We start from the raw sequence: 14,603 nt of genomic DNA, 5'->3' as shown, positions 1-14,603 counted from the left end.
CACGTTTGAACAATTCCAGTGGCCGCAACTGGACGCGTCTGCTCTTCTTTTTTGGGGGTCCTCGGTGCCCCGCAGCGGGACTGCATTCAATCTCCGATCTGTTCGCAGATGAATTACGCGAAGTTATCCGCATTTGGAAGTGAGGAGTTCGACAGCGGAGCGGAGTGGAGCGCGCGCGCGGCAGGGAGGGGGGGGGGGGAAGGGGGGGGGAGGGAATCCAAGTGGCTTTTGAGTGGATTACTTCTCGAGTGACCCGCAACGATGCCGCCGACCGATCCGAACTTTGATTCAAGTGTAAAATAATTCCTCGAGGAGCAGTCCGGAGCTGACCGGCATTCTCTGCGCCGCGGCGGAGTTCGGGAACTCTCCTCCGGCCGGATCCCCCGGCTTCACCGCCTTTGCGGGAGAAGTTGTGATTTAGATGAAACGGACAACAACGCGCATTCTAACGGGATTTACACCGTATCCAGCTGCTCTGGAATGATGTCTGCCTGTCTGACGGGGATTTACTGTCTACTGGCATTTCTACAGATTTGTTCAGGTACGAGTTATTGCCAAGATATATAGGCTACCTTCCATAATGTTTGAAATATATGTAATTGAGTCCTTAAACAAAGCTATGGGTGGGACAGGGAGAGAAGTGAGGAGGGGTGATGCATTGTCTGTCATGGCACCCTGCGGGTATCTCGGCCACCTTTTCCTCCGCGGCCCGCAGTATCTGTACGTGGCCCTTGACCCACGCTGCGTGCTGCCTGCGTGCTGAACATGACCCATCTATCTGGGCTCAGTTACAGTCCAGAGAAACGCAGCCTGTTTACATGGAGCTCTTATCACACCAGTGGAAAGGAATTGCCACAGTAAGTGTCCAAAGAGAGAAGAAAAAAAAGAAAAAGAGGTTTATGTGAGAGTAGTTTTTTTTATGTGTATGATCAAATCAAAGGCATGATGACTAAATGCCTGTGAGGAGTCAAAGTACCTTGAAGGGTATCTTCCTCAGTCCTCATATATTCCACAAGCCGCAGGTTAATGAGGAAAAGAAAGACCTTACTTGGTCTTGGTCTCTTTCAGTCAGACCATTCAGGATGTGTTTCTTCCAATGGATGTAAAACTCTGACAATGTCATGCATGGTATATTCACTTATAGATCCTTCTGGAGAAACATGTATTCCATGTTTCCAGCGTGCACTTTCGTTTACCTTTATTTAGTCACTTTATTTTTAAATGCCAACTCCAACCAAGCATGGCGTGTATGTTGGAAGAAAGAGAAAAAGCTTTGGGCTCTGTTTTTGTTGGAGGGTCAAGGTTCATTCTTGAAAAATTAAGCCAAGCACAACATTGTTATACCACTGATGTTGCAGGTGGAGTTTGGCGAGCACATCAGCAAAGAAAAGTTTGTGTTGGAATGCTGACAACACACTTAGTTTCCACAAGGCTTCATTGGCTCAACCACATTTTCCTTTAGCCACAATCACAGTTCATATTAGCCTCCGTGCTCCACTCTCAGCCAAGCTGTCCCTCACAGGTTTACCCATTGAAGGAGAATCGCCTCCTCTGCCCCAAGGCACACTAAGCAATCATGAAAAAAAAAAAAAAATGGAGCATCTCTTTTCGGATTTACAGGCAATGGGCACATAAGATACGAATATCAAGAGTCTCTCTAATTCCCTATGGCGCCAGTCTTGTTCATTCTGTAAGACAAAGACAGCTGTCAGTGACATTATTAACAGTGGCCACAGAAAAAAGAACAACATATTTTCGGCGTTAGAGCAGAGTGATGGCTCTATTTAGGGCCGGAGCGCCTTCCTTTGGCGGCGCAAGGCCCAATTCTTTCACGGGTTCTGCTCTTTTGGCAGCTTAAAATCGTGTGCATACATATGAGTTAAACCTCCTTGGGTGTGACTTCATTCTTTAAAGTCAACATATTATGAGTGTTATTTATGGAACATTTTCCAAACCATAGATAATGCCCCAAATGTTCACTGCAGTTTCTGTGACCAGAAGCAGTATAGCCGCACAGTGTCAACATGTGGCTATAATACAGCCATTTATCAATGGTTTTCTGAAATTGACTTACAAAAGGAAACATTTCTAAGGCCCGTCAAGAGGCCGGAAATGTCCATGACACCAATTTTCCAGTCTGTTGTCTCTAAAATTCCAAACTGACACACTTTGCTTACCACGCAATTCTGAGCATTTCAAGAGCACTCGAGGAGATATGTGCTGTTCTGGACTTCTTTATAAAGTTCTCTGATCCTTCAACATGTGAATATGTTTATTTTCGCTGAAATCTGCACCGGACATGATGCCCAGGTTTATTAAATGCATAGGGTGACAGTAAATGGACATGCAATGGCCATGTTTGAACCTGTGAGTGTGTGTGTGTGTTTACCACATCCCTATCCCACCATAGATTACAGGGAGTCTTCTGCATTATAGCTGGGAGTGCTGCCAGGTTTACATGCCTGTCCTTGAAAATGATCCATGCGTAACAAATTGCAATCAGAATGCTTACGAGTTTTTTTCCACCCTGCTTGTGTTTAATGTAACTCATCCCCTTGTATGGCATCTTGACTACAGCATGAACAACGTCCATCGGCCCATGACCTCCGTCATCAAAACATGGAGCTCTCAAAGCTGTGCTGTTAAGTGACATCACCGCACTCAGAATGAAGGGAAACCTGCAACTCCCTCTTCGTTGAGAGTTTAATCCCCGCATAATAAATCTGCCGACGGTAATTGGAAGATACATAATAATCTAAATGGTGGCCGTTAAAAGCATATGCTTGTGTCGAGATGGCTTTGTCCCTTTCATCCCACAGATGTAGATGATGCATCCCCAGAGTGATGCTGTTACTTGCCTCGCCATTCTACCTGCTTTGTTTGATGATCTGTAAACACTGTCTAAAGGAACCATGGGAGAAACAAAAGAATGGCTCATCCTGTTATTCTTTGTTACGATGGTTGTCTCAAAGACAGGATTTGAAAGCTCAGTTAAACCTCTCAGTTCTGCTGGCGGTACTACGATTAATATATTCCTCAAAAACATTCCAGCTAAGCCAATAACTAGACTAATTACTTTAGCAATAAGAAACCGGGGTCCCTCTGAGGCTTACTTTACCTTTTACAGACCCCCTCGTCAATGTGTTATAAGTGAAGAAGTAAGTACAAGAGGGGCTCAGAGACCAGCAGAACACAGCCTAATTCCATCACTGGTGTGTGCAGCAGCCCCATAGGGAGCCATTTGATTGAGACATCTGGCTGGCCTGCTGGAGTAAGTTGCACACAGGTCAGAGGTCACATGTACCTACTCATGGTGCTTTTGGCGGCACTTGTTACAGAGCCCTGGACTTTCGGCGACGATGGCTTGATTGGGAAGCCGGCCCCGCTGTGTCGCCCGCCGCAGCTAACGAGCCTCCCCGTAGTCTTTGTAGTGGTGACAGTGAAGAGCTGAGTCCCGCCGCTAATGAGGACTTCTTCACCATGGATGAGGGAGCTGGTGGGACATCTTTGCACACCGGCGAGAATTCCTTTGTTCGTTGGTGGAAATCGTCAAATTCCTTCTTTTCTTCCTTAGGAATAAATCATCTCACAAGCAATGTTGTGTGTTTCTTGGAACACACCAACGTGAAAGATGGGAATGAGGATTAGAGTTTTAAAAAAATGTATTCAGGGTGTGGCCCTTCTCTTCCCATACTAATGAGAATGTGCAGAAACTACCTATTTTTTAAGCAAGATGCACCGGTTTCTGGTTTTGCGAGTATATTTTCATTCTTCACTGCTGGCAGTGACCCTGGCGCACAATGCTTTTCCAGCTTTGAATGTCTCGAAGGCTTTCAAGCTATTTGTATTCTTTCTCATCCATTGTTGGGATCTGGTTTTTAGGGGTATGTCTTGACTCTGAAAGCAGTTTCTGTGTTTCTATTTCGAAAGAGCTGAATGGGCCGAACACATAAAGATGCGTTACCTACCTAACAGGAAGTCATGCCAAAGCAAGGTTTTTCTGACATAGGTGTTTTCAAGGTCACTGTTACCTCACAGTGCTCATGAGAACTCCGTCCCCCGGTAACTGCTCTGGAAGAGAATCTGAGACTGTGTCTCTCTTGCCTCTCAATTCCCAGCAGACGCCGCTGCTGTCGATTGTTTGCTTCAGACTGAATATGCATGAATGCGAGCAAGCTCGTTTTATAATGTGTGCTTTCGGAATTGTGTACTGAAAGCTGTGAACCAAGATTTCCTCCGTTGTTTACTCACCGGCTTCCTGTGGCGCCGGCAGGCCGAGCGTGGTGTCCAACCCTGGGGAAGGGAAGCGCTTCAACAAGCGCCCGCGGGCCTGGAGTTCACAGGTCATCACACCATCTCACAGGCACTCACATATACGTACACACTCCGGCACACACACTATTCCTCATTTTGAGGGAGGATCGATAACTATGTGCCTGCCCCACAAAGGGAGCGAGTTACTTGCCTGAAGCATCCTCCCACACCCAGACGCCTTCCTTCAACCTTTTCTACTCATCTCTGTATAAATAGAATCACGGTTCATCTGGTCATTCTGCTGTTACTCTTGCTTCCGTTGACAAGCTTTTATATCGCGCAATGTTTTAATTAGGTGCAACAACGACTCAGGCATGAGCTGAAACAATTAATATATCAATATGGCATGATAAAAACAACTTTACTTCGACAATACATGTATACAATCATGATGTTGAGCATAAACTAAAATAACAATATTAAACATGGTCACCATTGCCACTACAATAATTGATAAAATTATGGAGACACAATTTGTACTAACCAAATAATTATGTCATTTAAGTATGCATTATTTATGCTGATGCTATGTGCTTGTGTGCGCTGTGTCACTGATCTATATTGTGTAAGGCCCAGGCAAAAGGAAACATGAGATCAAGACGATTTATTCTTTTTTTTAGCTTTTTGAGAATAATGGCATAATGGCAAGAATAACGTCTAAATGTATGCCCCTGTGCTATAATTTTAATGTATTAGCAAAGGATTGTTGTTTATTCATGAAATATCTTCTTTATTCTTAAAATGTTATTTGGACTTAATTTGATCATCTTTATTCTCACCATATCAACTTTATTCTTGATATAGTAAACTTTATTTTCAACATTTCAACATTATTCTTACTTCTTTATCTTACTACTGTGCATTACATAAGCCAATGGACCTGGATCATCTTCATTATATGTTAGCATTAGTTTATTTATTAAATATTTTTTACATGTATTGCTTATGGCTCATATGCGCTGCTCTCAGTTCCTCTCAATAAACTCTCCTGAATTGTGAACCAATAGCTCCGAAATTTCCGTGGGGTTTGTGGTTTTCTCCGGGATGGTTGTACTGCTCTGGCCTCGGTTTTCTGTTCTGAGGTCAGGGTCCCGCTATGGCTGCGTGCGGAGGCACTTCAGATAATTACTTCTGTGAATAAATCTGCTCTTTATAGTTTGGGGAGTTTATATGTAGTCTGATTGCGAAGACATCCCAACCCTTTCATGAATCCTTCTTGTTTCCCAGTCTGATGATCGTGTTTGACAGAGACTGGAACATGTATTCTTTCTTACACTAAAACAAATTGTTTTCCATATGCGGCCTCATGCATCTGTCTATCCATGCTTGTAATGATTGAGGTGCTCCAGTAGTTGCTTCAAGGGGGATGATGTATTTCCTCAAGGAATTTGGGTTTGAGAGTAATTGGGAGAATTCATACTTTGAAATGACAGCTTTAAAGGTTATAGTAATATTATAACCTCAGAGATGCTTCTCGAGGTTACATCTCATCTTCAGTCAGACGGCTAATAATCAATAGAATCCATATGCTTCCAGTAACTTGGCTTATGGAATCGATTAGCCGAGCCGCTGGTGCGTTCAGTTGAACTGACCGTCCAAATAATTAATCAAGAATAATTTTTTCACACATTTAACTGGTCTGGTTTTATGACATGTCTTTGAAATTCTCACATTATAATTTATTCTGACAGCCTTGATCGGCACACATCTAAACCAAACTCATTCTTTCACTTGGCTCATTAGTTCCCAGTAAGAGAAGAGAGTCAGTGGGTGGCAGGCCAGTAAAGCACGATGCCCTCCGGACCGACCTCGCTTTTACAAAGTGAGGACCGACATCATGCTACCTTCATTAACCATATTGATTTTGGAAGGTCCCTGAAAGCATCTCAAGCATTTTGCCATACAGTCTCATTAGCTAGTGGGAGATATTTGAATGATGTAGGAATGGTATGATGTTTCACAATATGAATGCAGACCAAGACCAATACCTCTATTCGTTGTTTATCAGTTTGGTTTATTCTAAATGTGCGTTCAGAGTTTCACACCAAAAGCGAAACTATTTTTTCGCGTGACCGAATCCCATGAAAAGTCAACGTACAGACGCGCGTGGCTGCGATAGACGCAATATTTTTCCGGGAGGTGCGTTTGGGGTGACGCGATGTGGGCGACGCATTTACAGCGGTGCGTTTTCAGCGGCGCAATTTTCGCCCCGAGTTGAAATATTTCAACTTTGAGGCGGTCATCTCGCAACTCGGGCCAATCAGTTCTTGTGTTCCGCTCTCGTAGCGCTGGAAGGAGCGTCTCGACGCTCATGGTGAGAACACGGCAAACGGCGAAGTGATTTTTCGTGTCGCCCAAAACGCGTGAGTTTACTCACTTGACCGTTTGCCGTGTTCTCACCATGAGCGTCGAGACGCTCCGCGAGGGGCGGGGCTTATCTCCGTGTCTCGTCTACGTAAAGACCGTTATCATTTCCTTCATCCACCAGAATAACTAACCACTAGTTCTGCTTTATATTTGTCGTGGACATCCCACACACTAAAGCCCTCGTGTTTGGGTTCATGACATCACCCGGAGGCTCACACAGCTCGGTCACTTTCACCGATGAAGTTAATGTTACGCCTGAAAGACTTCCGCTTCCAGCTGAAAACGCGCCGCTGCAAACGCGTCGCCCACATCGCGTCGCCCCAAACGCGCCGCCCGGGAAAATATTGCGTCTATCGCAGCCACACGTGTCTGTACGTCGACTTTTCATGGGATTCGGTCGCGCGAAAAAATAGTTCCGCTTTTGGTGTGAACGCAACAGTTTTTAAAGCAAATGTTTTCATTCAGCACGATATATGGAAGACACATTTTAATTATGTAAAGTGGACATTTGTGTTTGGCTTGTGTCACACAGGAATTACCAGCACATAACAAGTATTTAATATGTTTTAAGAGCTAAATATGTCAAATGCATTATCTATCTTATTATAATAACTGCAATATTGCAATATCCTACGCTTTTCAGACTGAATTTCACCTACTATTATTACTTATGGTCAATTTAGAACAATTTCATATGACATTTTTTGCCACACAGTCATCAAGATCTACTATATCCTAGAAAATAGTAGAATATAATTTGCGTGAATACAACTTTCAATCTGCTAATTCAAATATAGAATCTATCTGAATACAACTTATTTTATTTCATTTTATTCCAGACTGTACTTTCTCACATTCCATTTCTCCAGTTTTCGTGTTGGGTTTCAATGTAGCTGGCGGCGTTCTTTTACAAGTCCATATCACTATGGGCTGCAGAGTGGCACGATATACTTTTTTTTACAGGCCTCAGGTTAACGCGGGAGTAAGAAGGGGACAAAAAAGGGATATTGTCAAGGTGTTATGAAGAGGGAAGGAATCCGCAGTCTTTGGTTCTATCTGATGAAATGCAGTAATTAACTCATGTTCAGAATATGTATGAACACGGAGATGAAACGAAATTCCAGGCAGCCATTAATCTCACAGGCATTTCACACCCATAGCCTGTGCTTTTCCACTGCTCTAAGAACGACTTCCAATTAACCCAAACAAACTGCACTGTTTCGCTCACTTCAAACAGAGGCTTTATTGTGACATGCAAGATTGTGAGAGCCATATTTGTCAAGCTGCTTTATTCCAAACAGTGTTAGTTTGCCAGGGAGAGGTATCACAAATGTTTGCGGCTTGTTTTCACAAATCATTGCAATTGCATTTAACAATCGAGTGCACCTCTCTTCAACCAGCAGATCATTAGAATCTGAAAATTAGAAAGCTCAGTTTTGCACTCTTAAAGCAATTTATTAGAGCGCACAAAGTTTACCTGAGAAAACTGATCATTTACCCTCAAATTCAACACACACAAAATAGCGAACCAATTTGGAAAGCCGGGCTTTGACTGTATCCCTCCCGCCAACAACCAACCCCAGGCCAACCAGCCTGATCAACAGCACCACCACGAATGGAGCCAAATAAAAAGCTGTTCATACAGATAAACTCTCAAATTACTACCAGATGAGCTGCTTTAATCACCGTTTAACAAAAATCGGTTGGAGTTTAAGCTTTATACTTTCCATAGAAAGAGGGATTGAAGTCTGTGCTCTTTATTCCTCTGTTGCAAAAACGAAGTGAAAATCAATTTGTCAAAACACAGTTAAGATGATTCTCTTTCTCCGCCCAGTCGAAGTGATTGACACGAGCAGGTTTGTGGTGAAAAGAGAGGTCAGTATATGATGGATTTGCTCGAGCCGCTTCTCTTCCACGCTGAACTCTGACTTCTTGGCTGCTTCCCCTGCGGTGCTTTATTGCCACTCCCTGCAGATAGCGCTGATAGACTAGTGTCCGGAAAATACATCCCACATACTTTACACGAATGATGTTTCTCTTTTTGTAGACCGCGTTCATACATGAACAATGATCTTCATCTTGAGTGATTGGTATCCGCGGCATCAATTTAAGATATGAATCTTTGGAATGCGTCATATTATAGTGCAGCAAGATCTAATGTTTAAAATGAAGACTGTCTTTCCAAAAAGGTAGCAATGTAGCAACAGCAGCAGCAGCAGCAGCAGCAGCAGCTGTGTTTTGATAAGATTTGCATTGGTCTTCTTGGCTTGACTGCCGCCAGTGTGTCAGACACCCGTTGCTGTTTCTGAAACAGTCGGACTGCTGCCTCTGAATCGAAAACCATTTTGAGAAACAGCGAAACACATAAGAGCATTCTTTCTTTGTGAGCAATGTCCGATTTGTGTGTTTATTCATGTAAAAAGCCACACGTAAATCTCATGAATCTTCATGAATCTATTTCTGTTTGATACATTGAATTACTTTGAATACCTTATTCTGATTGCAAGGGGGACCCTTCAATAATATGTTGGTCAGGCTATCTCTGATGTGGACAGAGAGGTGTTTATGTGTGCATGTGTAAATGATATTTATCCTGCCTAAATTCTTTGTGCACAGATGATTCCAAGAAGCGTACACAAGTAAAGCAGGTGACAGGCAGCTCAGTGGATACCGGTTTCACAAGAGGGTGTGATGTTCTTCGTAATCTGCATTTTTAAACAGAAAGAGGAATCAACAATGCATTTTAAAGGGATAGTTTGACATTTTGGGAAATTTGCTTTACGGGCTCCTTTTGATAATCTTTGGTCAGAAGACACATGGTATAAGCTAAAAAAAAATGTCTCCAGGCTCTAGCGTCACACTTAATAGTGAGTGGTATAAATCTTCTCATTTAACTCTCTGGAAGAAAGCAATCATTTTTTTCTCCAACGTGTCAAACTATTGCTCAAAAGTCTGTTGTGAACGTGATTTAACGAGAAAGACAAATAATTGGCCAGTCCGTGTGTCAGGGCCGGGTCTGAGTGAAGGGTCAGTTAACATTGCCAGCAAAGTTTAAATGAATCTACACAGCATCAGCACATAGTCTCCTGTGTCTGCTCAAACGCACACATTCATGAAGTGGGACTTCAGGAACCAGAAGAAGTCCTGGGAGGAAGAGGGCCTCAGTTTTGTCGATGGGTTCTGTGCTCCGGGCAAAGTCTCTCTCCCTTCACAGTACGACAGTCAGTTCACATCTGGGCTGCCACAACTGGGGGCGCAATTAAGACCGACATTCTTTTTTTTTTAGGTCATGCAGACATGCACTTTTGACATGCAATGACACAGCATGAAGCTAATGCAATATTAATGTAATAACTCAGTTTGTGTTGGAAAAACGTTTTAAATGACAGTTTTATAACTTTGTTTGTCTCAAAGGAGATGAAGGAAACGTGATTAAGTACAGATGGTCAAACACGCCATATGCAGTCTGTTTCACTGAATATATTAAATAGTGCTGACAATGTAATTTAAAAAAAAAAAGGGAAGCGTATTAAATCAACCGTTGCGTGTTTATTTTTCTTTCATAACAAACTACACCTTTGCCACTTCTGTGTCTCTATTCACGGGAAGTTTGACTTTCAAGCTCAGTGATAATCAATGGCCTATACGGCCTCTTTACTTTCCACGGAACATTTAATGGGGTGAGGATAAGCCTCTCAGATGGGCTGCTGGCTTAAACCGTTACAGTTCCACAGCCATGTGCACGATATACAACATATGGAGAGACTTCTGAAAACTTGGATGCAATCAGTGATTACCAGTAAACGGTATTAGCATATTTGGAAATATGTTGTGCGCACTAGAACAGCAAGTCAGTTAAATGGCAATGTTTGAGCAAATCAAAACTACGTATGTTATTAGATTCTTTCAATCTGCAGGAATACAGGAGGAGAAAGGGAGTTTTGTTTTTGGTCTGAAAAACAAATCGAGACCACAGCTTGTGCGTCATTGACAGCCTGATGGATTTATTCTCCAGTTAAAGTGTCCTGGTGACCTCGTTGGCTCAGATGTTTATCGTGTACCAGCAATGTTCTGGTTTGCATGTGCCCTGGGGAATCCAGTGCTTGTTTCCTTCCCAGCCAGCTTTTACCAGCTGACAACCCAAACTAGGTTTTCTTTTCACAAGATTATATTACTGCACAATAAGAAACAACCAAAAGGAAATCAATTAGGTGATCGACTTCATGAAGTTATAAATCAACATGCATATGTGTGCACAATTCTCAAAGAAGGAGCTTCATAAAGTTAACGATTACTCAATTTTCCATGGTCAGATAGATCAATGTCAACTATTTTGTTGATGTATTTATATTTTTTACGGAAAAACTGCTTCACAGTTACTGTTTAGGCTTTTTAAAAATATGAGGATTTGCTGCTTTTCTTTGTTTAATGTAATTGAAAATTGATAACAATTATTTGAAGACATACATTTGGGCTTTGGGGAATTCTAATAGCCATGTTTCACTATTTTTTGACATGTTATAGCCGTAACAATTGATATATTCATCGTCAAACAATATTTTACAGATTAATTGCTTTTGAAAAAAAATCGTTAGTTGCTTTCATTCTGTAAAAAAATCTTTCCCTGCATCTTTTAATTAGAATTGTTAAGCCACACTCGTAGTGTTGGGCTTGCAAGCATTTTCCTGGTACATTCCCACAGTGCATATCTCCCTCTGAACATCTGGGTGTTGCAGTTGGGAGGTGTTATCACGTCCATGACCTTGACTCTCCTCTCTGCTGACTGCACCATTGTGTATTGTGTTGTTCGAAGGGGGCCAGAAGAAAGAGCCTCCTGCTATGGTTATTAAAGTTTTTCATAACTTCGATGTGATTAAAATCACCTTTACAATTCCAATTTATGTGTCTCAGTCTTAGAGAGAGTGTGGTTCCAGACACCTTTTCCTTACCACACACAGACACAGAAGCACGCTCACATTCCTTCCCTCACATACTTGAGTGAATGACAGTGTTCAACTGTTCCACTTAATTGTAGTTTATCCAGCCTGAGAAAGAATGTCTGGCATTTATTGCTTCCCTGTGTTTTACTTTACAAATGAATAAGTGTGTGTCGGTTTGGAATATGTCTCTCCAAGGGATGAGCAACACAAATGGTTTATATTCCAAAGAATCCATTTTTATTTTATCTCTGTGAAAGGGATAACCGAATGTGAAGAAAAAATACGCTTCGATAGCTATCATTCTGTCTGATAAAAATGGAGCAAAAGCCAGGAGACGCTAGCTCAGCACAAAGACTGGAAATGGGGAAACTGCAACCATGGCTCTGTCAAAAGGTTAAAAAACACCTCTCACTAATAATCCGTTTAAAGCTGAAGTATATGAAGGACAAGTTGTTGCTTTATGTTGGGTTATGTGCTGGACTTTCTCTAAACTAAACCAACTTTCTCCCGGCTCAAGCTTCATATTCACGTAACATGCACTAGACATGAGAGTGGTATCGGTCTTCTCATCTGACTCTCTGCAAGAAAGCAAATATTTGTATTTCCTGTTTCTATTTTAAGTGTCATGGTGTGTTTTTCATAAAAGAAACCACTGTTTAAATGGTAACGACCACCACAGTAGACCATCTACGCCCAACCCTCTTGGGCAACAAAAGCCATTGTGCAGTTTTTTTATTTTTGGATCTGCGGACGGGCATAATTCATTTTCCTATGAAGTTATTTCATTGCAAGCTGGTCAGTATGAATATTCACAGCCGACATTTATGTAAATCATTCATCTGAGTAGCGACAAGGATTGTGCTGAGACAGCAACCCCCCTCCCCCTTAAATAAACACATTCACAGACTTTAAGTCAACTGCACAAAATAGCACATGATGAGGTGGTTGGGCCACTGCAGCAAACAGGCTCAAGCATAACCATCGAAAAGTTTAAGGGTATAATGTCAGCGCTGTACACCTGCATGAATATGATTGGATGAGTGACACAGCTTTGAATGAGCCAATCAGTGTGAAGGATATTGCCACCAGCTGATGCCAATCAGCACACGCAGGCTCTGCCTGAAGTAACACTATCTTTCATTTGTTAACGTTAGCCGCGGCAGGTTTGAGCTTTATATGTTCATTATGTGTGGAGAAATTGTTTTGTTAGCATTTGGATGTTTTTTAAAATAAGTATTACTGCAGTTTCATCTTTTGTAGCCTTTTTATTTTACGGTGTTATGTAACAGGTGTGTGGGCCTTGTCGCCCCTTTGTTGCAGCGGTGAATCCACATCAGTCAGAACTTGGCCTTAGAAGGGAGGATTTGTTGGATGTTTTGCTGACATTTCTGTAGAATCAGATGTGCTTAAAATACCAAAGGTGGTGCAGTTATGCGCAACACTGGCATAATATCACCCACTCGATACACTAATACTTTGCTGCTGCAAATGAAGTGCCACAGAGTCAGAAGGATGTCTAGTCTGAGTCTCAAGTGTAATTTAGGTATTTAGAATTTATGCTGACAGCCTTCAGACACATGATTCATTCCTCAATATGAAGTCATACTCAACCCACTCTCATTGTATGTCAGAACAAAGGTTGAGAAGTGCCAACATCTAACTCCAATTAGCATTATTGATTTTTGACTTCTAACTAAACATAAAACAACTTTGGTAATTTACTTCATTCAGCTGAGGATTTCACTGTGGTACTCTTTATCGCAATGTTGGTCTTTTGTTTCTCTGTGGATGGATAGATAGATGGATAGATGGATAGACAGATCGATATTGTAATATGCACAGTTGAACAGTCGTCTTGATATCATCCTGGTTCATCCGGCCTCGGATCGTTGTCTCTTCAAACATGTGGAGTCATTCGACAAACAAGAGAACTGCTTTGAACTCCGAGGCTTCCGGAAATCCCTATCTCGCCATTAACAGTGTGGGCTGATCCTTAATCGAGCTTGCGGGGTCACAAAACAGACAACTAAATGACTTAGGGATTTCCTTAACAAGACGTAGATGTTCCCCTTACTGCACACTCTTAAGCCTCCCAACAGAATTGGCCTGTGTCCGACTGCTGCTCTTTCACAGCTGCACTCGAGCACAGGTAATCCCACAGTACCTCGGGTGGAGATTTAACGCTTCCACCACTGTGGCTCTGGCGGGCTTGGTTTCAGATTCACTGAGCAGGCTGATTGTGTCTCACAGATGTCAGCAGCACCAAAAGGGTGGTGGCCGTCCACAGCATTCTGCATTGATACATGTCACTCACCGCTTCTCCTGAAAAACCACAGACCTTCACTCTGGTCGGAGTAGTTTTTGAGTCTCCAAGTGATGCTTCAGCAACGTGTATATCTGTGTGTGTGTGTGTTTGTGTGTGTCCATGTCCATGTGTCTGTCAGACTGTCTGAAGTGTTATACCTTTCGAAATGATCATTTTTCATGCTGAGCTGATTTTATTGTGATATTTTCTCTGTATATTTATTTGTTTTGGTTCCGTACAGTCATAGGAGCCTCCTTTCATGCACTCTAAATACACACAGTGCTGTACTGTACTGTACTGTAAAAGAGACTGAGGTAGGTCGATCCAAGACCACCAATGGTGCCCTAAATTACACTAATTTGTCACATTCAGTTATTAGAATCTCAAATCACCTACCTTACCCCGCTAATTCATCCCCTCACGCCTTCTTTTATTGACTCACATTTTCGCCAAACCTTCTGGAATAAAATATAAAACACCAGGCTTGTTATTCCACCATACTATGGCTTTCTACGTTTTATCTCTGTACATTTGAGTTAATTATATCTCCCTAGAGACTCACAGAGACTCACGGAGACTCACAAAGACTTACAGAGACTCACAGTGGTGAGGAACACAGAGTGTGTTTCCACCTTCTTTATCACAGACTGAGACAAACCTACACAGACAGGCTCCTT

At 42.3% G+C, this 14,603-nt stretch overlaps 1 protein-coding gene across 2 annotated transcripts in view; it reads left to right on the top strand.

The window, feature by feature from the left end:
• Positions 1-252: 252 nt before the first annotated feature.
• Positions 253-14,603, top strand: part of LOC130189654 (roundabout homolog 1-like) — a 71,698-nt gene continuing 57,347 nt past the window's right edge. For both annotated transcript variants that reach the window (XM_056408568.1, XM_056408578.1), the window contains exon 1: positions 253-541. In XM_056408568.1, the coding sequence (XP_056264543.1) occupies positions 481-541 (61 nt within the window). In that variant the 5' untranslated portion in view covers positions 253-480. The remainder of the gene's footprint in view (positions 542-14,603) is intronic.

This window comes from Pseudoliparis swirei, chromosome 3, assembly GCF_029220125.1.
Source record: "Pseudoliparis swirei isolate HS2019 ecotype Mariana Trench chromosome 3, NWPU_hadal_v1, whole genome shotgun sequence".
Taxonomy (NCBI): domain Eukaryota; kingdom Metazoa; phylum Chordata; class Actinopteri; order Perciformes; family Liparidae; genus Pseudoliparis; species Pseudoliparis swirei.
Note: the sequence above shows the minus strand (reverse complement) of the source record. Positions and strands in the feature narration are given on the sequence as shown.